The sequence below is a fragment of the Ammospiza caudacuta genome, chromosome 7 (genome assembly GCF_027887145.1).
Source record: "Ammospiza caudacuta isolate bAmmCau1 chromosome 7, bAmmCau1.pri, whole genome shotgun sequence".
In the NCBI taxonomy this organism is placed as follows: domain Eukaryota; kingdom Metazoa; phylum Chordata; class Aves; order Passeriformes; family Passerellidae; genus Ammospiza; species Ammospiza caudacuta.
Genome location: NC_080599.1, coordinates 22,588,925 through 22,613,633, shown reverse-complemented (window position 1 = coordinate 22,613,633; position 24,709 = coordinate 22,588,925). Strand labels below are relative to the sequence as shown.

General features: G+C 39.0%; 2 protein-coding genes across 6 annotated transcripts in view; both read left to right on the top strand.

The window, feature by feature from the left end:
- RABGAP1L (RAB GTPase activating protein 1 like) overlaps nt 1-24,709 on the top strand; it is a 229,957-nt gene that overhangs the window by 50,996 nt on the left and 154,252 nt on the right. For all 5 annotated transcript variants that reach the window (XM_058808736.1, XM_058808733.1, XM_058808734.1 and 2 more), the window contains exon 13: nt 1,630-1,780. In XM_058808736.1, the coding sequence (XP_058664719.1) occupies nt 1,630-1,780 (151 nt within the window). The remainder of the gene's footprint in view (nt 1-1,629; nt 1,781-24,709) is intronic.
- On the top strand, nt 1,685-24,047 carry GPR52 (G protein-coupled receptor 52). The gene is made up of 2 exons (XM_058808743.1): nt 1,685-1,780; nt 22,774-24,047. Exon 2 carries the CDS (start codon nt 22,962-22,964, stop codon nt 24,045-24,047), a length of 1,086 nt encoding a protein of 361 aa, XP_058664726.1. The 5' UTR covers nt 1,685-1,780; nt 22,774-22,961.

Here is a 24,709-nt window from a genome sequence, read left to right as displayed (position 1 = left end):
AACCCAGCCTCTCTGTCAGTTTAACACCGTTCCCCCTTCTCCTGTCACTGTCTGTCCCTACAAACGTTCTTTCCCTCCTTTTCATAAGCTCCTTTAAGGTACTGAAAGGCTGTGATAAGGTCTCCCTGCAGCCCTTTGCTTCTCCAGGCTGAACACCCCAAGCTGTCCCAACCTGTGTCCATAGCAGAGAGGTTCCAGCCATTGGAACATCTCTGTGGCCTCCTCTGAATGAGTGCAAGTCCTTTAAGTGTTTAGTGCTTTTAATATTTCTGTGAATATTGGCTTTCTTTCTAGCTCCTTCCCATCAGAAGACTGTTGAGCTAATGTGACTGACTACAAAATGGACTGAAAAAGATAAAAGGAACTAGTTTTTATTTGGGTATCTGAGGGATGAAGATAAGGATGAAATTACTTGTGCTGCACTGCGCATTTAAAAATAAAAATAATTATTGTTTTCTTAAAGAATAAGGGTGTTATATAATCACATACTTTTTTTAGTTTTCAGGCCATTTAGAAATATAGGGATATCATCGCCAAAGCATAGGAAAATGAAATAGGTTAGAGTATCTTTTTTATTTAAACAGCAGTGATAACCTGTTCATGTCCTAATGATCTGTTTCATAGGTTGAGTACTCTAAACATTCACTGCAAATCCAGGCTCAAATTGCAGGTGATTTAATTAATCATGGCTTGCTGGCATTTGGCTAAACAGCCACTCTCACTACTCTGCTTCCAAGAGAGCTGGGAAACACCACAGTGGTCAAAGCACTTAGAGAGCACAGCACTTCCTACAGCAGAGAGAGCCAAAAATCAGTTTGGGCAGCCTTCTGCTGCATTGCTCTGAAAATTGTCATGAGTCTAAGAGGGTTTATATCTAAATCAGCAATTACTGGTATCTCCAAAAGAGCTTTGCAACATCTATGACAGAAAATTCTGAAATATTGTGCATGTGCAGTTACTTTTGTATTCCTGCATTTCTTGTTTTGTGTGTATGTGTACAACCAGATAGTAAAGGACCAGCTCAGACCAACAGGAGACCAACAGGCAGATTTATTTGAGGTAGTATTGAGGTAGTAGGATTGTACAAATGTGTGTGCAAGTGTTCATGTTTGTGGCACTTGGAGCAATCTTTGGCATAAAGCATGGAACTAGAACCTCAGTCTTCATAATGCTACTGTTAAATTGTCTTTTGTTTTCCAAAATTTGTTTTTCTGTACAGCTTAAGTTATTTTTAATTTATTTTTCTGAACCTGAGCTAAATGCATATGTTGAACAAATATTTAAATTGGATTGTCTGCACAGATGGCATATTTTTCTCTTTCAATTCAAGTTGTTCTTTATTAGCCAGCTTATTTCAATTTCTGCACCTGCTTATTCCTAATTTTCCCTGATGTCTCCACACCTAGAGAATTTAGATATCACTACATTTTGCCACTGGTTCTTACTGTAAATCCTTGCAGAGTTTTTGCTTTCCATCTGACAAACACTAACTGCTGTAACCAGTGGAAGAAAATTTTGTGTTGCCAATTGCTGACTCTGCTTTAGTGAATAAAGATTTTTAATGTTTTTAACCTTTATTTTGACTCTTGTAGTTGAAGTATAACAGGTAAATGATTATCTTTGTTTCAGGCACAATAACCTTGTTGTGAGACCAAATGGGCTGTCCACTCTGGTGAAGAGTGGTGTTCCAGAAGCACTGAGGGCAGAGATCTGGCAGCTGCTGGCAGGATGCCATGACAACCAGGCAATGCTGGACAAATACAGGTTGCTCATCACCATGGTATGGGACTTATTATTTGTTCTTTCCTTCTTTTATTCACTCTCCTTTGGTGGAGATGAGTTCTGCTGGGCAGCAATCTTAGTGGCAGGGCGGCAGAAGAATGAAACAGTTTGACTTGTTTTAAGCAACTGAAATTATGATTATGTGACTTTACCTCCTGCCGTGGGTACCTGCTGCATGTTATTAGCAATAGAAATTGCTGACCTATATCTGTAGTAATGCTTGACATTTAGCTTTCTGTTCTCTTCCTGTGTTGGTGACAAGAACATCACCTTGTTCAGGTGTTTCCTTGTGGGTTTTTTAATAAACTGACATCCATCACTTTGTTTTTTCAAAAGTTTGTTTTATGTTTGTCTTCGTTTTAGGGGTTTCAATTCTTAAACTCAAACAAAATGGCACAAAATTGAGTATTTCTTTTTTCTGTTGTTTATTTTAAAAAAGAATGTTAAAATAATTTGGACCTAGAAGAAAACCAGTCTCCTTGCTGTATGGGTGAGCAGAGAGGATAATGCTTTTGGGAATCAGTTCCATCAGTGCAGTCAGTGTGCATTCTGAGGAGTCTGTGGAGCTGTTAGCTCTGGCACAAGGGAGGAGCTCTGTGCAGTGTCAGAGATAATCTCAGTGTTGGGGTTCTGAGGCTCTGCCCCTGCAGGGCTGTTCCAGCTCTGGGAAGTGCAGCAGTCTCCAATACACTTTTAATGACAGAAGTGGATGGGGATCATTTCGTGTGCTGCTCACAGCAAGTGCTGGGTTTGGTACCTGGCTTATGAATTATCTGTCCACACAGAAATTCTGGGGTAGATGTTGTTACTCAAACTTTCCTTTCCTAATGTTTTCATATTGTTTTGCTACTTATCCTCTTAATTTGACATAATTAATTATGCTTGTGAAGTTTAGAAGCATCCCCAGTGTGAGAGCTGTCCTGGTGGCTACTTTTTTCTTTACCAAGAAGGAAGAATGTTTTGCTAGTGTAAATTTTTCATTTTGAGGTTGTAGCTGTGTTATATTTTCCTTAGAAACCATTCACAGGACATCTGTCAGCTGTATGGTGCATCAAAGCCACCTCCATTATTTGTTCCTGCTTTCCAAAAGCGGGAGAGGCGTTTGTTTCAGGGTGGAGGAGGGAATGGAAAACTTCTAAAATGCAAGGTTTATCTTGATGTTGGGGCCTTGTGCCTTAAAAATACCTTGTAACACTTGGCCTTTTCACTACTGAGATATTGCAGTGATGAGTATTTTGGAAGATGATATTTCATACAGTATTTAATACAAAATATTGCAGTGTTACTGATGAAAAATTTAAATCCTCTGCTGAACGGAAGCATTTATGCAAACAGAATTTTTTTTCTAAAGTGAATAATTTTCCTTCTGAAGTGACAAAACTTCTTCTGTAGTCTATATGTCTAAACTGCTGGCAATCACATCATTTGGCAGTAAAAGACTCATGAAAGAAATGAACAGGAGAGAGTCTGTGTCATACCAAAGCTAGGGCCCATCTTTGGAATGAGTTAACATGGGATGCTCCAGAAAAAAATGTCAGCTGATTTTATTTTTTTTTTAATGAACTATTATCTGATATTTATGTCTGTGAACAGAACTTTTCAGTTTCATTTTGGTGTGTCAGTAATGTGAATTAAGGAGAGAGAGGAGTAGTATATATCTTTTAGTAGTAGATGCTACTAAAATCTTGGTTGTATGTCTGTCAATAATTTAATAATAATTTAATAATGTTAAACTTCAGAATTATTTGGATATTAATGACTGTTCACTTGCTTCTCCTCTATGAAAAAGCAGAACTGATTTCTTTTATCTGCATTTTTGTTATGCAAATGTACCAACAACACAAACTTTATTTTTTCCACAATTATTTAATCTTCCTATCAAATCCATCGTTTTCATCTTGATTCTTTCAGTTTATGTATATGTTTGTACAAATTCCTTGTCTGCTTGTATTTTGGTCATTCTGCTTGATGTTTCTCTTCTGGAAGCTGGATGTGTTTGTGGGTGCCTTGATTATTTCAGCAGTGTATTCCTTGAACATATCTGTTCCTGAGCCACTCCTAGGGGAGTGGGGAGAGCTGGTGATTCTCTGCACTTGCAGTCCTGGGAGTGAAGTGGGCTCAATACCAGAAGAAGGAGGTGCTGCAAACATCTGTGAACTTGCACCATTGCCTACTGACACCTCACAATCCCCAGAACCTCTCTCTCCTCAAACAGCTCCCCATTGCTGCCCAGTCCCTGAGTGAGGTTCTGTCCCATGGTATCAGATCCTTCCTCTGAGCCTGCTCTCCGAGCACTCCAGTCCTTCCCTGCTATTCCAGCCTGACCTGCACCCCTGTGTTAAATTGATAATTATGAGGAACAGGGCACTAGAGACCAGTAGAAAAATCTCTGCCATGAATCGGTCACAGCTTGAAAGATGAACTCAATACATAGAATTATTAGTACTGAAAATGTGATGTATGGTTGCCTCTTCTGGGGACAGAGCGAAATCTGGTAAAACCTCTGATTTTTGTGCATTGTTACTGATTAACTTCTGGTGAAACTGTGCTCACTAGTGAGAGTTGTGTTGTTGGCACGCCAAAATTTGTGCCTTGTGATACTCTCAGTGACAGCAGAGTCTCAGCATTTAAATTTAGTTTAGAGACCAGGGTGTAGACACATTAGGTGATCTGTTCCAGTCTTGTGCAACAGTGCTGTGTTAGATTGGCCAGCTATCAGTCCCATCACCTAAGAAATCTGGCTGTGCATTTATCCTGTGTTTATCCATCTGTATTCAAAGCTCTGGAACCTGCTGCAGAGTTTCTCAGCTACAGGAGTGCTTAGTGCAGTGTGTTCTGTGGGGGAGGGTAATTTGGGGCTTGTTTTAGAGTCTCAATTCAACACTAAAAGCAAAATAAAATGTCTCATTTAGAAAAGTCAATGCTGCACTTATTTTCTCCAAAAGGCCTCCATGTCTTCTAATCCAGGAGTCTGTCAGGAATGATCTGGTGAGCTGTGTTCCCTCTTCCCTAGATCAGAGCATTCATTTTCCAACTCTAGATGAGTTTGGAGTTCCAGGAGGGAAGGGAGAAAGAAATCCTTGTGCTCTCACAAGTACTGACAAGCACTCTCTTATGTCTCCTGCTGAGTTCCAGCTTGATGATTACCATGAGCTGCTCAGGAATTTTGACTGGAGCACAATAATAGGCCTTGCATACAATTTTAGAGAGTGGGAGTTGTGATTTGGCAGCTGTTTCATTTCTGACATATATGTAAATGTGTTCTGTATGACAATCAAACTCTGCCTTACTTCCCTTGCCACGGGCTCTTCACAGTGCTGCACGTGGCACCTGACAGGAAGGGAGAAGTCACATACACATCAGTAGGGATAAATGTCTATTTTTATTTATGTAATTATTGCAAGGAAAATAAAATCAGAGTGAGAAAAATCTGCATGTTATAATGAAGAGGTAATACTGTACTTAAAGAGCTTTTGTAAAATCATGTCTGATCTGTTTGTTAAAGCATATAGAAAAATGTGCACGAGCTGAGGTCAATTCATTGACAGAGTGTTTTCTCCTGCCTTCTTGGCATTATTTCATCTTCACTGGTTCCTCTCCAGAGACTGGAATGAATTTTTCCGTGATGAGGTGTATTCAGAGCTCTGATAAACTGGTGACTGCCAAGCCCCAGTGTAGCCTGTTTAGGACTGGAGTGAGTGGTCATTGTCTGCTGCAGGAATCAAGGATGGTGCTCCCCTTGCCCCAGTGTGTTCTTGTCAGAGCAGGTGTCAGGCACTGTCACTGTGTGCCTGAGCAGAAATTTGCTGTCACATGATGGCAGTGATGCAGCAACGTAGCCTAAAATACTTGTTGCCTCTGTATGGGGACAGATGTTTTATTTATTGTCTCTTACTCTGCTTATTATCAGAGTTTTGCTTCTCTGTTTGAAGTGGTTTCATTCTTGTAAGAATTCTCAGTGCTGAATTTCTAGGGTGAGACTTATTTCCTGTCAGAGCTGAGTGTAGTAGTGTAAGTAAAATGAGAACAGGAACAGGAGGCTGTTCTGTAGTTTGAAAACTTTTGGGTGGACTGTTTTAAGGTAGCATTTCTGGTTCTAAACTTTATGATTTATTCATAAAAGACTTCCAGTTTGCAATAGAAATTCCCTTAAGAAATGAACTGTCCGTTCATCTAACAGCATATATAGATTTATTTTAAATGCAGCTACTGCTGTGGTTTAAGGAAGCAGAACTTGTTTTAAGTTTATTATTATTATTATTATTATTATTTTTAAGTAAGATCAGAAAAATGAGCCTCAGATACAGCAGAGGTTGGTAGTGTTGTATTACTCAACACAATGAAAGTTTGTGTAGGAATGAGAATGCCTTGTTTTGAACAGGGTGGTGACATTGAGTTGAAGTTCTTAAAGAAAGATTGAATGGTTGTCCTTCTAAATGACTTGTAAGAGAACCAAAAATAGGATTATTTGTTTATTGTCATAATTTCCTTTGGCAATATGAGCATGTGCCTGGGACAGTTAGAGATAATAACTAATTAAAGGGTCAGGCTTCAGAAGACTTGGCCAAAACCCAGCTTTTTCTGCTGACTGTATTTTTTGGTGGCTTGTCTCTGGAGCAATAACATTTCAAGGCACTCCACATATGAGTGAAAATTCTAAGAATTCTTCCAATCTCTGAGAGGCATGAAAATAACAAATCTCAGTAATTTATGGCACTAATCAGGGGGATCACTACTCCAGCAATTTAATTCTCATGCAATGGTGAGTAATTATAGGAAAGTATTTTCCATTGCTGCAGAAGGTGGAGCAAATGGATTGGATTTGGGGCTGGATGAAATGAATCAATTTAGAATGAATATATGTAGTTTATCTGTTCAGTTTGGACCAGCATTGTTATTGCTTATTCCTACAGGACAAATCCTCTTTTTTTAAAGCAAAAGAAAATAACTCAGAAGTTAAGCTTGCAGGTTTCTGGAATTGTGTCTTGTCCTAAATTAAGAGTTAGAAATAGCATAGAAGAAAATAGCAAAACCTGTTGTTGAAGTTTAAACACAATCTTCCATGTATTGAATTGAATCTAATTATTTGTTTCTTGGAGCATCTCTCTTCAGACTGAGCTTCAAGCACTGAAGATCAACTTTCAAGTAAACCTAATGCAGAAGTATATTTATTTTTTAAATTTTGAATTTATCCAAACTGCTCAAACACTAAAAGGTATTCACTTCTTTGTTTCACACTCAGTATTTACTTAGCTTTTTAATTTTGATTGCTAGTTTGCCTGGTTAGGAAAAGGAAAATGAGGAGATCACAGGTGAGTCACTCTGTCTATCCAAAGAAGATTAAATGCAGTTGACTTTGAAACTGGTACCTTGATGCCAGGTCTGTGTGGTTTTGTTCATTTCGTTTTTAAATTTATTTTATTTGTGTGAAGCAAATACAATTTGTGTGAAACAGTTTACCTGGGAATTGAGAGAATTCCTTACACAGGAAAGCTATTTTAGTGGGAGTAGAAAATGAATCCAGCTTGTTATTTGCAGCCATTCCAAAGGATGTGAAGTTAGCACTAAGGAGGGGAAGAGGAATATTTTTTTGTCCCAGTGGCATCGTGCAGGGTTGCACTGCTCAGTGTTCTGAGACTAATTAATCAGTAAGGGTGTCTAATTAAAAAGATGACTGTTCACCAGCTGCCACAGCAGGCTGGTTAATGGACTGAAACATTAGAGTATTTTTGTAGGAAATATTTGTGTTCAGAATGCTGCATCTGTTTGTCCTGATTGAAAATGGGGGAGTTTAGGCCTCCCTAGCAAGGAATAATTTATTTTGGTTTCGTATATTTATTTTGTCTCCTTACCAATTAGGAGTTGTCTCCCTTGACTTTTAAAGGAAATAAATATCAAGGATGGCATAGCAGTATGCTAAACAGCTGTAAAAGATCCTATTACATAAGGATCAATGATCTTTTTAATAAAAATGTGAATTTTTTTCAGTTGATTGAAAAGAGAAAAAGCTAATACTTGTTACTTTGCCTTTTGAATGAGGCACTTGGGCATTGAGCAGAATAATTGTGGTGGAACTGATGACTTTTTCTGAGTTTCCTGTTTCTTTGAAATTCTGTATATATAGGCAGTTTCTGAGGTTTTACTTTTCCCACCTTTTCTCAAAAGATAAGGATAGGATGACTGTTACTCAACTCGTCTCTTAAATTGAGGTAATTCATTTCATGGCAAGTAGAGTCTTGATATTTTTGTAATGTAATGTGGTTTGTAGAGACAAATCAGCTCCTGCTGGTTGGAGTGATAGGAAGCTTCATTTTTGGTGTAAGCTGATCTGTTGGTGCTGACAGTTACAGTCACCTACTTTGAATTATTTTAGTGGTGCTGCAACACTGTGGGACAATAAAGTGTATAGGAACTGAAAATACTTACTAGAAATCAGTGAAAAATTATTGTCTCTGAAGAGTAGAAGTTGATACAATTTTAATTCTTTAAATAGCTTCATTTAAATTCAGACTTCAGATAAAAGGTTTAGTTTATGATAAATGTACCAGGATACCTAGTTCCACAGCAAATGTTAATGTTTCTCTTACAAACTCAGGAATAAAATGTCCCTAAGGTGAATTTAATTTGCTAAGTTTTGATTCATTTAGCACTCATCTGGAAAAAGTCTTTCAATTTTGTGTGCACAAAAGGGAAAATCTTATGCTAAATCTTCATCTTCAAATGAATTAATCAGTTTAGTGACAAATCCCTTCAGGAAATAAAGGAGGAGCATCAATTAGTAATTTTTATTTTTATGTAATCTAAATTTTAATGTTTCTGTATGGTACTTGAGGTGGAAAATATCACAGTAGTATTTTATTTTCATGGCCTGCATAAAATGATAAAATATTCTGCTGCATTTTTTCTGCAGCTTGTTTTCCATACATAACCACATATAAGAACATTAAAATAACAGAATACAATTCCTGGCTCTTGAGGTGATGTATGACCTCTCTGCCCTTAAAGTATCTTCAATTGACACATTTGTTCTGAAGGGTGGAGTAGAAATGAGATTTGCATGTGCCCTGTTGGAGCCTGTTCTCTTTTGTCTGTGTGAATTTGTGATCCATTATCTGCAAACCAAGGGAGCTGAGTTGCCCATCATTTCAAACAGGGATAAAACCAAAGGAGTATCAGTATTATGGCCTGAATAAGTTCAAATGATTGTTACTGGAAGAATTGATATTGCACCAGCTAGTGTCATAAGCTCAGGATATGAATATTGATGCAGATAACAAGTGGTTTTTAAGTAGGATGGAATTGGGATGTGTCAGTGCCTTGCTGTTCGCTCACAGTGTGGTAAGAGCTGCTAGGACTTGGCACCTCAGTGCTGGTTTGAAAATCCGTGCTATTCCTTCCTGGATAAAACATAAATAGATATCCCAGTTGAGTTTGAACGTTGGTTTGTTAGTCAGTGTTGTTTCCCTCTAGCAGTAATGATGCTAATGCTGAAAGAGCAGCTGTAGTAGAGACATTTTAAACCATGGTTTTCAATATTTGAGTAAAACTGGATTGTTTTAGAAGTCCCCTGCAGGGTGTGTTGCTTTATGAAATTCTGTGGGTATGATCTTCCATGTTGGCACAGGGCACTGCTTACCTGGAGGAAAAGTTAATGTCTGTGTCCACTGCCAGAGCTGGGATTGCTGAGGGATAATTGTGTTTGAGGCAATCGACTTGCTCTTGGTATTCCTCTTTCCAATCCACTTCTTCCTAACAAGTCTCTGTTTTCAAATAAAGATTGCATAACTGGCATTCAGGAGGCTGCAGCACTCCAGAGCTGGAGCTTTAGAAATCTTAAATACCTTTATTGGAGAGAGCAAACCACCTTTTCCTGACTATTAGTTGCTGATTTCAGTATGTTAATATTTGATGCTATAAAAATTAAAGAATTTTTGCACTAAGAATCCAAACATTTGGTGTTTAAAGTATCTTAAAATGCCTTTAACACCAATACTGGTGGTCGAGACTTTAATAAAGCTTGTTTTACCATAGCTGTGGACAACAGTTCAGAACAACTAGAACAGTAACAAACCCAGCAAGGTTTGAGCTGCATGTGTAGAATATTGAAGTGTACAGAAGTGATGAACACATCTCCTAAATCCAAACTGGAATTTGATATAGGAGTGAATTCTGAACTTTGATGTATGACTTCTTCATGATAAAACCCCAAATGACAGGGTTACTTATGTGTTCTGTAGGATATTCTTCTAAGAGCCTGATCTAGTATTAAGGTAGATTTTACAGTAATCACTTCAAAAGAGATTAGAAACCTGTAGATCTTCTTTACAGTCTGTATCCATTAAGGAATTTTTTTCCCTTTGCAGTGATAAATGTGGTCATATAAATGAAGAGTCATATCCCCTGTCAGCAAGCAAATTTGCAGCTGCTGAGGTAAAGTAACCAGAAGGAGATTGTTTGCAGTCTGCTATTGCATATACTCTAACAATCTATTATGTAGGTTTTTGTGGACACAGACAAATATTTTGGCAGCTAGGATTTTTTTTTCTTGCTGAGGATTTTCATCAGTGGCTTTTTAAACTGACAACCAAATGCTGATGATATGGAGCGTCACATATTTTAATCATATCCTGCATATGACAAAGCTGTCTTCAGATGGGTGGTTTGTCTTCAAAGTAATCCAGTTTCAAAATACAACTTTTTTTCTGACTCTGTAGTACAAGATACAGCCTGCATTAAAAGTAAATAGTCATTAATGGGGATTGCAGTTTCAGACAGCGTGCTTGCCAAAAGAAGTTTCCTATACTGCATGTTCCGTCTCGTTTTTATACCCTTATCTAGCATTTGCAGGGCTAGTCACAGTAATTGTGGAGTTTTATTTAAACAATTTCTTTCTCCCCCCCATTGCTCTCAGAGCAGATCACTGTTCAGGTGTGGTGTCAGGGTGAAATGGGAGCAAGAACTGGGGCTGGGCAGGATGGATGGGTAAGGCAGCCTTAGGCAGGTTAATTACAGTAACATTGCAGTCTAATTACACTTTTTGGTGCCTGTATGGCAGAGGAATTTGAGCTGCCTTTTGGATCCATGCCCCCTTTCTTTCATGAGTTTGTAAACGTGATTCCAGAAAGTTCTTTTAGACTTTGTTGTCACTTGTCTAGATTTCCTTTTCCTTTCGGTAAAGACTCTCCAGTTCTTCTTTAATATACATTTGAAAATATATAAACACACATTAGGGATAAAATACACCCAAAAATGCTAGAATGAGTATTCTTTGGTGATGCTTTTGCACATGCATGTATATGTGTTCAGTGCAGAATGGCTGCCCCTGATACAAGAAGAATGCTGATGCTGAATGCCAGCAGTGGATTTACACAGCTGGCCATCAAGGAGTAATATTTGGATGTCTGCTCATTTATTTTGAACTCAAAACCATGAATTTCAGGCAGCCATGCACTTGATTAAGTTTAGGCCATTACACAATGAGGAAATTAATTTCATAGAAAGCTCAGAGCAGCAGTAGCTGGTTGTCTTTTCAGGACTGTCTGCAGTGTCTGGTTGAGTCAGCAACAAGCCTTGGAAACAGGCAGCCAGGCTCCTTTAGCCCAGGCAGAGCCACATTTCTGTACCTCGGATTTAAAGTCTTTATATCCCCATGTCTAAGATTTATCCTGACTCCTTCAAATGTATGTAGAGTGAATATTGTACATGGAGTTTCCCGTGCAGAAGCTGTTGACTTGGTCACAGATTAGGTAAAATATTTACCTACATAATTTACATTTGTAGAAATGCTAGCTTCACATGATGCTTGAGAGGAGATGAGTTAACTGTGTGTCCAGCCTCAAGGATTAATACTGGGGCTGGGGAAGCAAAACTACAGAAATCCACTTGAATTTTCAGTGTTTACCTTGTTGCACAGCCCTGTGTATTATCTGAATTTCCAGTGTACATCTGATTTTTGCTGCAATAAGAAATTAATCTTATTATTCTCCATTTAGTGAAAGCCAAGAACCTGCCTTTGAGCTCTATTTTTTCCATGCTAGTTCTGCTCATTGGAAGCTCTTGTGGATTGTGGTGAGAGACTTTTCATCTGGGTCAAAAAAAGATATAAGTACTCCTAGAAGCAACCTTAATTTTCAGTGCAGTGAAGCCAAAATAAAAGACACATGCTGTGTTAAAATACCAGCTTACACTGGGATCCTAGCACATGCTATCTACATGGTTTAAGTGCAAATATTTCCAGTACAAGTTACTGTTTCTAGTCATGATTTCCTGAAGTATCTGTTAAATACTTTGCTTATTATTAATTAAGGCTTGTCTCAGTATGGCTTTTGAAATATTTCACGGAGCACACAGTACTTTTAATTTTAAATAGAAGTAGCAGTTTTGACAGTCTGAGGAATAATGGATAGGACAAGATTTCTCTGAGATTGAAAGTGCTTGTATAATTAGGAGCCCTGAAATGGCCATCAAGGATGTATCAGAAATTTAAAGATATGATCATCTTGTAGTCATAGGCACCTTTAGAATTCCGAACATACAGAGACAGAACGCTGCTGCGTCAGACAAATCAATTTTGGTACTTCCTAACTTCCAGTACTTAATTAAAAATCATTAAGTAACCTTTATCATGGAATCTTAGAATGGTTTGGGTTGAAAGGGACTTGATATCTCATTTTCAGTCCACTCTCTGCTGTGGTGTGCAGGGAGAGCTTCCACCAGCCCAGGATGCTCCAAGCCCTGTCTGGCCTGGCCTTGGACACTTCCAGGGATCCAGGGGCAGCCACAGCTTCTCTGGTACATTTTAGGGAGCTAGGTAAGGTCACTGCACATCAGAGAAGTGGTAAAATGTGTTTGTTTTTTCCTCCTGTGAGAACTTGCAATGTGCAATTTTCTACTCACCTTGAGATGCTCCCTTGCATTCCTTAGAGTTCTCTGGAATTGTACTAATTGGGATCTCTAAAGCAGAATCCCCCCAAAAAACCCAACTTCTGTTTGTCTTTGAAGCTCTTCCTGTAAATTGAGTCATAGATGATACATTTTAAGCCAGCAGAATGTTTGATTATTCTACTTTTGACTGCCTTTAAAATTCTAGTTGCCATAACAACTTTATTTCTTTATTTTTAGCACATCAGTTGCCATAACAATAAAATATAGCTTTTTGAATGTAATCATTTTCCCTTACTTTCTTTTTGCTTTGTTTTATAAAGAACCTTCTTGGGGGGAAAGGAAACGTGTTAAAGCTCATCCCCTGTGAGCACTTGGGTTAGAACATTAGCTGAAAAATAAGGCTTTTTTAAATCTAGCCTTATTCCATTTCTATGGCATTTTTTCTGACTACTGAGTATTTTCATAACTTAGGCAGAAAAATGAATGCAAATAATTTTTATCAAATAATTTCTACTTGTTTAAAACCTTTCTTTGTAAAAAAATTGCTTTTCCTCATTCTTCTTTCTTTTAGTTAGTGTTATTAGAAAACCTTAGCTGTTAAGAGGACAATTTCTAATATCTTTTTTCCAATATACAGAATGTCTGTAAAGTCACTGAGTAAGAGGCAGTGTTTTGTTCAGCATGTTTGTGGCAGTTTGATGCAATATATCTTTAAAATATGTGAACAAAGAGATTGATTTCCAGCTTCAAGCCATAATCGTGAGCAGAGGGGAGAGGTTCATGTGGGAATTTAATATTTGTGAAAGAAGTTGGCCTTGAATGTAATCTATAGGTTTGTCTTCTCCATTTCCTGATAGTGTCCTTTTCAAAAGGATTTGTAGATATCAATGTTGTATTTATATTTAACTTTTTCCTAGTTCTGATCAAGTATATATTTGATTTCAGTTTTTTTAAGATATGGCAGATAATAACAGGTTTGGTATTTTTTCTAGAATAAATGATTTCTTAGCTCACATAACATTTTACATGTGCCAATTTCTGGCTATAAATATAAATGTCCTCATTATCTAATAAGACAAAATTTGCTAGTTATTGGAAGTTGAATGTATTTAGATGTCATTAATCTTGAAAAATAGTTATCAGATGTATGATGACTTTATAAATTTTAATTAGCTAATTTTTAACTCAGGGCTGTAGGGGGGAAAGTCAGTAAGTCAGTAATTCTTGCTTTCATTGGCATTTTCCTAACACCTCTCATTTCTGGATTCCATGTCTGTGAGTTGCCCAGGAATGTTCTTCCACTGTTACTGGCAACATTTTCCCTGTAGATCATTCTCAGCAGGAAGCTATTCCTTGTCCTTTCTCATATATGGATATTGATGCAAGTGTGTTTAGATCCATGCTGGAGGAGAACAGAAGTGATACCTCTTCAGCACTTCCAGCTGGGAGGAAGATTTTGTCTAAATGAAGCTGAGCTTAAAATCCATAAAAAGAAATTGTGCCACCCTTCAGGTTATAAATAGTTATTGTGCCATATCCTTTTCATGTTCCTCTTTCCTATTTCTTCACAATGTGGTAGAATAGTAATCCTGAGTAACACTTAGTTTAAAATAGTCTTAAAAATCCACTATTTACTTTATTTTTAGCTTTTTTGTTCTCACGAAGTAGTGGAGTTGGATTTACTGGGATTTGAGGTTGGTACCACCTGCTCCCCAGTAGACCCTGCACTAAAACAAATAGCAGCTCTTTAGTTCTGAACTGATTCTGCCCCTACCAACAGCTGGAGCTGTGCCTTCATCCTCTAAATGATCCTGATTGTTCAGTGCTTTTCTGAGCCACCTCTTGTGTCCTTGAGGAAGAACTATTTTTAAAGAAATCTATTAAAGGAACAGTTTCGGGTGGAATGTGTCAATTCTGTAATCAAGTAAAGCATAAATTGTTGGTGTGAGCAGGCACGTGTTTCCAGCCAGCCTGTCTGGGTTACACTGGATGTTCTGGGAGGATGCTCTATGGTGGTTTAACCCCAGCCACATCCATGGAGAGAGGATTTTAATCTCTTCTTGCTGTCTGAGTGAGTTTGTCACCTAAGAGCTGGCAGTTCACTAAGAACTACTCGAAGAAAATACTTAGAGTAATAAGAAGAGAGAATTAGACTGAAGTGGAACATCCAGACTTTTGGTTTTGAAGGACAGGTGTATGTGGGTTCAATCCTCATGTTCTTTGTAGTTGCTTTTGCATGGGCCCTACAAGTTGGCTGCCTAATTAAGGCTGTGATAAATTATTCATCAGTTGAACTCATTAAATCAAAATCGCTTGCCTTTTAAAAGGTTATGGTGTAGTTTAAGAAAACTGTTTGGCTTGCAGTGTGTGAAAAATTGAAGCAGGCGATCACAATGTTTGGGATTTTTGTTTTAAATAGTTTTAAGGTTTCTTATTCTAGCTCTGCTGAAATGGAATTACTGCTAATACTGACTGAGCTTATGCTCCTGCCAGGCAAGCTGGAATCCTTTTCAACATATACTTTCTTGGTGCCCACTTGAAATATGCTTTTAGAATACCAATATCTATGGAATGTAATTTCTGGCTTCACACAGACAAAAGTATTAATAAAAGTACAGCTATGTCAAAATATCTCTCTAAAAGGTTTGAATGAATGCAGTACTAAAATCTCTTATGTATTATTTTGAAATATGAAAAATTACTCCTACAGGAAAGGGCAATGCTGCCTGCACTGTGCAGACTATTATCTACATTTCAGCATTTCTTAATTTACAGTTCTATTAATTGCTTGTCCTGTGATTTAATATTTTAATTGTCCCTTGAAAGATGGGAGCATTGAAGGATATTAAGTTGGTATTGTTTTGCCAGTACACTTTTCTTTTTTAAGCTGCTGCTAGTGGAAGAGCAGGTGGTTTAATTCAAGTGGCACATGCATGAAACTCTCAGAGGACACGTTTAAAGTTTTGCTTTTTGTACCATCCTAAGTTTATCTGGTGCTTCTTATCGTATATGGTCAGTCAGTAAATAGCATCCTTATGTGTTGTTGAAAGCAAATGCTCTTTGGCTCCTGAAAACTGTTAATTATCACCATTCAGTGGGCTGCACAGCATTTCCCTGAAGTAAATTCCCTTCTTGATTGATAGTTTATTGCACAGAGTTCTATTTCCATCTATTCAGGGCACAGGAGTTTGGTGGTATTTGTTATCTGGATTGAGCTTGTAAAGTGGATTCAATTTGTTGTAGGACCATCAGTATCATCTTGAGGGAAGCTAGAATTCAGAAATTCAGAAAAATATTTGCTTTGTATGTATCTTTGAATGGCATCCCTGCCCATGGTGGAGAGGGTTGGAACAAAATTATCTTTAAAATTCTTTCCAACCCAAACCATTCTGTGATGCTATGAAATATAATCCATGAGATCACAGGCAGTAATGTTTAAAAGGAGATTGTAGCAATTTACTCCAAAAGCTTGCATAATATTTATTAAATGCATTAATAATATTAGGAAAAATTTGAAAGTTTCAAACTTTAGAAGCATTTGATGTAATTATTGCTTAACAGCATGAAAAGACTGCACAATAAACTTGCAAATGTGAATGCCCATCTCTCTCCACTGATCGACATAAAAATAATTATTTGCCCATTTCTTCTTGTTCTGCATCACAGCATCCTAATTACCTAACACTTGTTTGATGCTGGCTAATATTTGCATGATTAGAAACAGTGCTGGAAAAGGACTGGGCTATGAGTGCAGCAGAGGATCAGGCTGCATTCTCCTGAACTGCCCCCACCCTTGACTCCAGATTATACCAGCCTCTTCCTTCTGCCCCACCTTACAGAGCCTGCTCTGCTGCTGCCACCAAATCCAGTTTTGCAGAAAAGGCCTGTGCTGACTTTTTTCCTGTACCAGGAGGTGAGTGCTCCACAAGAGCATCTGCATTTCAGAGCTGCAGCTGTACCTGATGTCTCTTGATCTTTCTTGCAGCACCAGCTACATGAGCCATAGCAGTGTAAAATGATTTATGGCATGCTTTAGGATCATAGGTTGGGAGGGAGAAGGAAAGGAACTTGTCTCTGATAGCAAAACTGAAAAATGGGACTAGCAGGTGGAGAAATGGTTTAAAAGTTTCTACAATATACTGTTTCCTTCAGTATATTCTGAAGGAATATCTATATTATATATAGATATTATATATATTAATATATTCATCTATATAATATATTCATCTATATATTCTCTATATATTAGATATAGATATAATATATAATCTATATATAGACTATATATAATATATATAGTCTATATATATGTAGAATATAATATATAGAATGTCTTATATTCTAAATATGGATATATATGAATATATTAATCTATTCTATAGATTAATATATGCCTTATATTCTATATATGAATATATATGTTCTACATATAGAATATATATATTCCTTCAGAATATATGTTCCATATGTAGAATATATATATTTATATATAGAATATAGATATTCATACATATTCTACAATATACTGTTTCCTTCACTGCTGACACTTGTGGGTTTTCCACTGGCCCAAGTGTGTTTAGTCTTGATAAGGATGAGTCAAACCACAGCAAGAAAAGTTCTGAGCTGATGGTGAGACTTACAGGGAGAGTGAGACATTGGAACAGGGACTCAGTGTGAAAACTCCATCCTTGGAGAGGTTCGTGGCTCAGCTGAATGTAGAGCCCAGCACAACTTGGCTTAAAGTTGGTGTTGGACCTGACTTAGAACTTTGTCCCCCCGCTTTGGAGCAAGACATTGGGTCAGATGGTATCTACAGGGTATGAGGGGTTTGAGAAGCCCAAGCTTGTTTTGAGAAAAAAGAATGGGTTTATTTATAAATATATAGACACTTGTTATGTCTCATCATATGCCTGCACTGAGGTCACAGTCCCCGTGTGTTCTGTGTGAGCGCGAGCTCTCCAGCAGGTTTTAAATAGACAGCTGGAGTGGGTGGATCTGGGGAAGAGGCTTTATATTCCAAATAACAAATAGAACACATTTCTGCCTTAAATACAGCACTAATGTGACTTCATAGAGCAACTTCAGACACCAGTATGATGTAGAAAACCCTATCTATGCACACATACACACACACAATTTTTAAGGCAACAAATTATTTTTCCTTTGTTCTCTGCTGCTTTTAAGCTGCACTACAAATGCAAGCTTTATAGAATAGAATTATTCTGGAGGCATTAAAAACAAAACCAGGGTGTCCATAAGATACATGTAAAAGTAAATAATGCCAGAGGTAGTTAAGATTTTTAAAAAAGCAACCTGAAGAAACACCTTTATACTTCAGGCTTAGGAGAAAGTATGTAAAAGAAAAAAATACTGTAAAATAACAAAAAAAAAAGGAGTTGGGCAGAAAAAATTGAAGTTGATGAGCTGGTATGTATATCAACACCGTCATTCAGGTCTGCATCTAAATAAATAACTACTGTGTTCCTTATCCCTCACTCAGCTCGGCCTCCTTGCTCTAATCAATGCCTTTCAGAGAGATTTTACAGAAATTATTTTTGTCCATTTAATCCAGCTGACCATCCAATAATTTAAAAAGGGAAGACTTCAAACTAGAAATGAGTGGTGTGACTGAGATGGTGCTTTGTGCACTGCAGGGATTGCTTCTGTCAGTCTTATTTCCTTACAACAAAGGATTTAGCAAACAAATATTGCTATTCCTTTTCAAACAGAATGACTAATAGATTGTTTTCTTGCTTGAAACTTCTAAATCTCATTCCATATGGACTTTTTCTGTGTGAGAAGCTTTATCTGGTTTCCTTTCAGGGTCACATATCACCCCTGCTTTCATTACCTTGCTTTGCATATACAAAGCTCGTGCTCCTGCCACATCCCCTCTGTTTTCAGCAGGATCAGATGGTGTGAGCCTTCTGGTTTGTGTGGTGATTTGTATTGTTTGTAGCTGATGTAATTTATTAAGAAGGTGAGGAATTGCTCCTTCTGTTGGGTCTGAAGAGTGCTCGGGTCCGCCGGCTGGATGTAACCAGCTGTGGAAACGTGCACCATGTGGGATGCTGCCTTGATGACAGTAAGCCAATTCTTCCAATAGAACTTTTCCTCACTTCCTTTTCTTAAAACACAAATTAGAAAAAATCCTGAAGCAGGTTTTATTTAAAACCCTGCCAGAGGCCCAAATGTGCCCCTAATCTCCAAATTAAAAAACTTGCCGTAGAGCTTTTAACGTGCTGTCTCTGATACAACAGTCTGGTATTGCTATATTTTGTAAAATTCCCTCTGTAACTGCATAGTTTCATCAGGACTAGCTGATTTCTGATTAATTTTCACTTAAATATATTTCACTTAGATATATTCCTCTAAACATACATAAAACAGTACAACTTACTGCTGTGAGCATGGTGCAGTTTACAGCAAGTGGCTGAGGTGATAAAGCCACTGGCAGCTGGCAGCATGACTGGTTTTTTTTGAAAAAGTGAAGTGAAGGAGATGAAGGAAGACTGCTTATATTCCCAAAGACGTCAAACTTCCCTGCTTTTGAACCCCTTAGTCCCTTCAGTTAAAATTTCTTTAGAGCACACATTTTACCTGTGTCTAGAACCAGCCAGCAGAGGCTGCCATTGATTTTACTGTTATTAGCTCAGCAGAGCCTGGACTTCTCCTAGCAGACCTGAAACATATGGCTGCCAGGAGTGCTTGTTCTCAGAGCTGAGCACTCTGGGCACACACAGACCTGACACCAAGGTGACTCAATGGTCACTGTGACATCTGGAAGCTTAAATAGTTACCAGTCCTTAAATCTGTGTGGAGCAGGATGTACTGAGCACAGAGTTCCTGTGATCTGCTTTGTCAGGCTGTACCTTTGCTTATCTCATGCCCCTGTGTACCTTTGGGGCTCCCTAATGTCCATTTTAAGGTGTTTTGGCTGTTCACATCCCTGGTGCTAAGCACGATCTGCCCTAAGGAGAAGTGCTGGTCACTGCCATGCCTGTGCACGCTGTCTGTTCTCGTCCTCCTCCCCTACAGGAGGAGTGGGAAGAGGAGGAATAAAAATTGCTCCCTATTGTTCTACTCTGGTATGGATAACCGGGGCTTAAAGCTGTGCTCAGGGTCTAAATTTAGTCATTAAGTCTGTTGTTACAGCCATTTACCATTCTGAAATATTGGAGATAGTTTAATTTTTTCTTAAATCCTCTGCTAGAAGGCTTTGGAAGGATCACATGCCCTTGCTGCAAACTACACTGCTGCAGTTTGTGCTGCCTCACATTGCTACAGACTTGTAATTCAGACTTGGACTCTGGCTCCAGGCAATACTCTAAATACAAGATGTTAACTCAGGAGCAGCTTATTAAAATTTTGCCTTTGGTTTGCCGTGGAGCTAGAAGAACTTAAATCACTAGTTTCCAATTACTTGGTTGGTTCAAGCATCCAAGACACATCTTCTGCTGGTCAATAGCCCAAAATGCTGTTCTGTGGTTGGTCTTTTGGTATTTAAATTTGCTATTTCAGTGTCTGAGGATGCATGGAGTGTCTGTAAGAGAACTTTGATGCTTGTACTTCTGTGACTGGATTTATTTTTAGGAAGCACAAAGTAACCAAAAGTTCTGAGTACTTAATCAGGGAATAGCTGCATCTGTTTGCAGGAATAGAGAGCTTAGTTAATTGGAAAATGATGTGTTACAAGTATTTGTATTTAAACTGATGTTGAAGCTATTAGGGTAGTGATAATACTGGTACAGTATGAAAAATTCGTAGAGGTGAGTAACATGTATGTGTTAAGTTTGGAAGTAATTAATTTGGGGATATAGTTACAAAGGGGGCTTACAAGGGAGAGTAGAAAATTTGTGTGGCGCTGTAGCAGATACTTTACCAAGCTAAACCTCAGCAGGTGGTCCTTGAAAGGTGAGTGCCCAATGAATAACATGGTATTATTTTAGCAAACAATTTCAGTGGGGCGATGACGGTAGTTTATGAGGTTATGTCCGGATTATGTATGCACATCTCTCTAGGAGGGACGTGTTGGGTTTCTCCTGAAGCACCCGGAGCGGTTCGGGAGCTGCGGGTACCGGGCTCGGTGGGTCCTGTGCCGTTCCCGGTGCCGTTCCCGTTTCCATTGCCGCTGCCGGTGCCCGCTGCCGGTGCTGTTCCTGTTCCCGGTGCCCGTTCCCGGTGGCGCTCCCGGTGCCAGCGGCGGCGCCATTGGATGTGCCGGGAGCAGGGAGGGGAGCGGCCGGCACCGCTCCAGCGCCCGGCGGGCTGCGGCGGGGAGGAGGAGGAGGAGGAGGAGGAGCGGGCTCAGGTGCAGGCAGTGATCGCACGGGGGGAGCAGGGAGGCAGCGGCAGCCGCTCCAGCCGCACCGCGGTACCAGCGCTGACTCTCTGACAAGTATTGGACATAGCGGATGCCTGTAGGTGAGAAAGCTTCTCTATTGCTTTAGCAGGGAATTGGAGAAACGAGTGGTTTTTGTACGTGCTCTGTTGCTTATAGACAAAGGGAGCGAATAGGCGGAAATATTCGGGGATGTTATAAAATCTGAAAGGACTTTCTGTACAGCGTGGCAGTACACGACAGGAAATTAACTCCAAAAAGAATGCTTGCTCTCAAAGTGCTGCGACAGAATTGAACATTTGGCTTTTCTAGTGTCTGAAATTCGTCCTGAAGACACGACAAGGACTATCAGAAACATCAGAGAGATCCTGGTACTTTTAAAGAGACTTAAAGCAAATGCCAGCTGAATGACCTTGGAGATGATTTTATGTGGATTCATTAATTTTCACTGCTGATCTTCTAGTCTCAGGAACTCTAGGATTAATGATGCTTTTAACGTTTTTGGGGCCTTTCAAAAAAGCAAGATTGTATACATTTAATTACCTGCCTAATGATTCCTGAACTAATCAAGCATTTACTTAAAACTGAACACAGAAGATGCTTTTAATGTTTTCTCTCTCCATAGCTGTGAATAAAATGAACAAGGTAATGTCCTGCAAATAGAAGAACAATTTTTTAAGCAACTATTTATTATGCAGATCATCTAATAAATATAGAAACCTTAAACCCCTGAGAAGATGAAGCTGAGCAACAGAATAATGGAGTAGTAAACAATGGCAGCTTTTCTAGTCAAATCAGCATTTCATTAGCTTCCCAGCAGAATGCAGATGGAAGTTTCTGAGCTCGTTGTGTGGGGTTTTGTGAAATGATTCAGTTGTTGCTACAGAGGTGAGCAATATCATGGATATACCTATGAACTCCTGGGTGCTGATCCACTGTAGTAGATATGGCAGAGTTTCTAAAGATGATTCTTTTAAATTACCATTGCTGAAATTAAATTCAAGTGTTTTTATTTTGTCTGTGGCGACACTGAATTATGATTCTGGCATTTGTAATTGTAATGGACTATAACTGTTTAAAGGAACTGTAAATATTGACATGAGCCTCCAAAATCTATTTTTAAATTATTTTCATTTTTAAATGAATAGACATGATCTTCCTCATTGTATGTGAGATGTATGTTTTCTTTCTTGGGAGCCAGAGGACAAATCTCATTCATCCCCCCCACCTGTCTCCCCCTAAATAAAATTCATTATTCATACCCAAATAGTGGTGAGTCTATTGGAATTAACCTTGACAAAGATGTTTTCCTTACCTTTCCAATGAATAGCATGGATAAGATGTAGTACCATCTTCTGAATTGAACAAGAAAAGACAGCATTATAGAGGATGAACTTTTTCCTTTAATCTCCAGTCAGTCTGTGATTTAAACTAAGACATAAAGATTATTTCCAGTAACTGCTGGTCCAGGAAACCTGAGCTGTACTGAGGTTCCTCCTTCCCTTCCTTTCCCTCTCCCCAGTATATTCCAAAGTAAACGACTTTCTCAGGAAAATAAGTCAGAGATTTCCCTCCCCTCCTTCCCTGGGAAATGAATGTGTCTCTTTTGTCAGTTTTTATTTCTGTTTGTTTTAGAAGTGCCTTGTGTTTACTAAAGATGGGTCAAGAGCACTAGAGGAGCTGATCAGTGGCCTTTCTCTTTCTGGCTTTTGTTTTTCTTTTCTTTCTTTCTCTCTTTCTTTCTTTCGTTCTTTCCTTCAAGCCAGGGTGTGCCAGAGGTGATGCACTGATGCTGAGGAGGCATCAACAGCCATGGGACTCTAATCCTCTCCCATGTAAGCACTGGCAGTGTCTGCAAGGAGAGACCGTGAGGCGCTGAAGCAGAGTTTAGCTGCTGTTCAGCAGGTCACCTGCTCACTAAGGCTCAGATTGCACTGTTCCCTAAGCACAAAACATGAACCAGTCCCGATGGATTGAATGGAGGACTCTGAATATGAGCAGTAGTGTTATGAACATATCTGAGCACCTCTCCTGCCCTCTTGGATTTGGTCACTACAATGCAGTTGACATCTGTATCCTTGAGACAGTCGTTATTGTCTTGCTAACATTTTTAATTATTGTGGGTAACTTAACTGTTATATTTGTTTTCCACTGTGCTCCACTCCTGCATCATTACACCACCAGCTACTTTATTCAGACCATGGCCTATGCTGATCTTTTTGTTGGAGTCAGCTGCTTGGTTCCTACTTTGTCACTGCTCCACTACTCAACAGGTGTCCACGAGTCCTTGACTTGTCAAGTTTTTGGATACATCATCTCTGTGCTCAAAAGCGTCTCTATGGCATGTCTTGCTTGCATCAGTGTGGATCGCTATCTCGCTATAACAAAGCCTCTCTCCTATAACCAACTGGTCACACCTTGTCGCTTGAGAATCTGCATCAGTCTCATCTGGATATACTCTTGCCTGATCTTCTTGCCTTCTTTTTTTGGTTGGGGAAAACCTGGTTACCACGGAGATATTTTTGAATGGTGTGCTACCTCCTGGCTAACTAATGCCTACTTTACTGGCTTTATCGTGTGCTTACTCTACGCTCCTGCTGCCTTTGTCATATGTTTCACCTATTTCCACATCTTTAAAATCTGCCGGCAGCACACCAAAGAGATCAGTGACCGCAGAGCTCGGTTCCCTAACCACGAGGGGGATGCTGCTGGGGAGGCTGGGCACAGCCCCGACCGCCGCTATGCCATGGTTCTGTTCCGGATAACCAGCGTCTTCTACGTGCTTTGGCTCCCTTATATCATATACTTTCTGCTGGAGAGCTCCAGGGTGTTGGAGAACCCAGCACTCTCCTTCCTAACTACGTGGCTTGCTATAAGCAATAGTTTCTGCAACTGTGTGATCTATAGCCTCTCCAACAGCGTTTTCAGGCTGGGACTGCGGAGACTGTCAGAGACAATATGTTCATCTTGTGTGTGTTTAAAAGACAGGGATGTACGGGACCCTAAGCCAAGGAAACGGGCTAATTCCTGCTCCATTTAAAGAAAACTGGTGCATGTAATCAGATGCTGAGTTTTGATAGTATTTGTGGTGTCTGGAAACTTGCCAGAGAGAAATGTTTATTTGAACAGCTTGCCGTGGTGTTAAGAGTGAATTTAAAAGGGATCCTGGTGGAAAAGGCAAAGGTAGCTGTAAGAAGGGTCACTGAACTCCTGTGAAATTGTCAGGAGAACAAGTCAAGAGAGATGATGAAGAAAGTCAGAAATAAAAATCTTCTAAAGGGCATGAAGTAACTAGCACATCAGAGGAGGTTCCTCATAAAACAAATTAGTTAGTTACTATCTTACATTTTCCCCGTGGTAGACAAGTTGTCTTTGTGTCAGAGTATACTGTAGCCTTCAGATTTTAATGTATTTAAGAGGAAGCAATCAACACCACAGTATGCAGCTATCAGTAAATTATATACTTGAGGACTGTAGTAGATACTGCAGGTAATAATCAGCTCTACCTTTGCTCACATATAGTACAATTTCAGTTGTACAAAAAATCTGCAGTGCATAAACCCTGCCCTGGGCATGATGACACTTTGGGATAAACTGGCACCTTGTGGTACAACTTGCTCAGAAGCTCTCCCTCTCATTTCCCCTTTCTTCCCATGCTGTGCATCCCTCTATTCCATTGTGTGCAGGTGAGTGAGTTTGAGA